Source organism: Apis dorsata, unplaced genomic scaffold, assembly GCF_000469605.1.
Source record: "Apis dorsata unplaced genomic scaffold, Apis dorsata 1.3 scaffold_58, whole genome shotgun sequence".
Lineage (NCBI taxonomy): Eukaryota > Metazoa > Arthropoda > Insecta > Hymenoptera > Apidae > Apis > Apis dorsata.
Window position 1 is genome coordinate 1,872,469 of NW_006263358.1, and position 2,739 is coordinate 1,875,207.

The 2,739-nt window shown below is 35.4% G+C and overlaps 2 protein-coding genes across 2 annotated transcripts in view; one reads left to right on the top strand and one right to left on the bottom strand.

The window, feature by feature from the left end:
- Positions 1 to 1,161, top strand: part of LOC102674244 (partitioning defective 3 homolog) — a 4,957-nt gene extending 3,796 nt beyond the window's left edge. The window contains exons 2-3 of the mRNA XM_006609629.2: positions 312 to 818; positions 879 to 1,161. Coding sequence (XP_006609692.1) covers positions 312 to 818; positions 879 to 1,102 — 731 coding nt within the window. The 3' untranslated portion in view covers positions 1,103 to 1,161. The remainder of the gene's footprint in view (positions 1 to 311; positions 819 to 878) is intronic.
- LOC102676498 overlaps positions 1,098 to 2,739 on the bottom strand; it is a 5,117-nt gene continuing 3,475 nt past the window's right edge. The window contains exons 5-9 of the mRNA XM_031515206.1: positions 2,517 to 2,695; positions 2,331 to 2,442; positions 2,083 to 2,265; positions 1,735 to 1,977; positions 1,098 to 1,621 (exon numbers count right to left, since the gene is read on the bottom strand). Coding sequence (XP_031371066.1) covers positions 1,541 to 1,621; positions 1,735 to 1,977; positions 2,083 to 2,265; positions 2,331 to 2,442; positions 2,517 to 2,695 — 798 coding nt within the window. The 3' untranslated portion in view covers positions 1,098 to 1,540. The remainder of the gene's footprint in view (positions 1,622 to 1,734; positions 1,978 to 2,082; positions 2,266 to 2,330; positions 2,443 to 2,516; positions 2,696 to 2,739) is intronic.

Below are 2,739 nucleotides of genomic sequence, written 5' to 3' on the forward strand. Positions count from 1 at the left end.
AATTCGTACCGATCATATACATGTATCTATTTTTAAAATAAAACTATGCACGTAATATAAACAGTGTGTAAGTTGAATAACCGATAATTTTAAAACGGGAACTACTATCGATATCTATTAGGCAAATATTTGATCATGATTTTGATAATGTTAAAGATTCCTCATAAATTCTAATTTACATCCACATGAAGTAACAATCGATACAAACAGTGTGTTACTAAACTTAGGATAATCACGGTAAATAGATATATTAATTAACTGGATGTCGAAGGAATTTATCTTTATTTATAAATATATTTGTTTTGTTCTAGCATTTCAGTTAATCCCGAATCAATTATTGTACCAACAGAAGCGTTACAGGGGAAAGATAAATATTAAAAAACCAAAAATATATTTTAAAAAGCGAGTATTAAACGAACTTTTAACACCCTTCTTTATTAATCCTAACAAGGATAAAACTCTGGATCAATTCTGCAAAAACGCAACAACAAAGAAAATCGAGCGCTCTCTTGGAATTTATGATACGATAATAGCGAGAGAAGTTCGTAATTGGTTTGACAATTCAAAAATGATTGCTGTATTACATGTGAATAGTATTATGGAGCTGGACGTATTCGATATCAGAGTTGCATTATTCAAGGAAAATATGCACTACAAACGTTATGGGTCTCGTATCGTACATAATGCTATTAAGAATTCGCCTTACGAAAGTCTTGCTCCTTTAATTAGTAATTTTACTGGATTTGTATTCAGTTCTGAAATAAATATACCCACTGTAAACAAAATTATCAAAAAAAGCAAGAAAATGTATATATTAGGTAAGCAGTGGAGAAACGATGGCAGAATGATTTTATTAACAAATTTGATTTCTTTTTTAGGGGGAGTGTTAGAAGGACAAGTATTGAAGTACGATGATTTCTTCAAGTTTGGAGAAATGGATATCACAACGGCGCAATCGAATTTGGTTCAAGTATTACAAAATGCAGGAGGCGTTAATCTGACTCGACAACTTACACACCATCAGTCGACACTGTTGACACGACTGAAACAGATCGGTACAAATGAGACAACCTCCGACGATAAAAAATCGGTGCCTGTATAATTGCAAAGATACCTGTATCTATAATTTATTATACGTTTATGATGCACACGAAGCTTTAAGTAAAGTACAATTTATTCTCCCCTTTGTGACGATAAAAAATAAGAATGATCGTTGAAAACTGAGGTGTCTTCCTCTTTATTACTTTCAATTATTTTCCAATTCCATGAAGGACGGTTCCGCGATAAGGTTAATCATTGAGCAAGCAGCGTATGCGACGTATACGTAATGTAACTTATCAGTATCAACTTTATCGTTTATCAAAACTCGTTATTATAATATATCAAGCCATTTGATGCTTTGACTAGTGATTCATCCCGATATACGGGGACACTGATAATGATATAAAAATATTTTGATCCATGGTGCATTTGCACTCCTTTTCTTCCATTGCATCCATCCGTCGTGCATCGTTGCGGTAATTGTATCTCTTGATGGTTCTCAGTGACAGTAATTGCAACGAGGATGACACTTGACTCCGTTTTCTCCGCATCTACAACCTCCGGATGTGTCCCCTTTTCCCTATGTGAATCATCCGAAATAGGATCAATATAGAAATAAAACAATCGAGTCGTGAAAATGTGTACTAATATTTCAATATCGAACGATAACATTGTTACGTATCGATTACTTACCGCAGGTCCCCAACGTGGACCTCTCGTTACCCAGCATATCTCGGTCTTGCACATTGAACAACGCAACCAATCGCAACCCCATTTTTTCATCAAAACAACAGCACATGTGGGACACGCGAGTGCTTCACCCCTATCTACCATTTCCTCCAACATCTCGGCAGTCCTTCGTGATTCTTGATCCGTTTCCTTCGATAATCTCAATTCTTGTTGGTATTGTTTACAATTTTTGCCAGTATGAATAGCCTGCGAGGTAAATATTTCTGTAAAACTTTTGTCAATGTAATATTAATTAATTTTGTTTATTTAAATATTCCAACGATATAAAATAATTAAATTTTGCTTTTCGACCTGGCAAGTGAGACAATTGTTCGCACCACACACGGGGCAAAGAAAGTTGTTCACGTCGTCGTCGTAGATGCACCAGCCAGGGCAGTCCGGAGTTTTACAGTGGAACGCGTTGTTTCCAGCATTGTTTTCCGCTTGAGCGATCGATTTGGCTAAATGTTGCTGGTAAACTTCTGGTTCGACGAGCTATGTAATAAAATCGTGTATTAAGTTTGTGTTAAATAATTAAAGAATTTGTACAATTAACTTACAGCTTTAATTTCACGTTCTTGGAGAGTCGACTCACAGGTGTATTCCGAGTCTCTATAAGGACATTTCACTTCGGCTTCTTCGCAGTATCGAATCGTATTAGCAATACATGATCTAAGGTAAAATTGTTCGTTAAATGATGATTTGTATGAAGCGTTATTTTCATCTAATTATTACAATCATCATACCTGCAGAACATATGTAAGCAATCCCTCAAGATAACTCCTTCACGAGGGCCGTATGTAACAAAGCATACGGGACATTCGATCGGTTCGGAGTTCGGTATAACATCGCAGTTTTCCAAAGAAATCAACTCTTCGTACCTGTCCATTTTCACTTCCACTGGTGTGTTTCTCTCCTCTATCTCCTATTATTGAGATGAATTTATGAAAAAAAAAAAAAAAAAAAAAA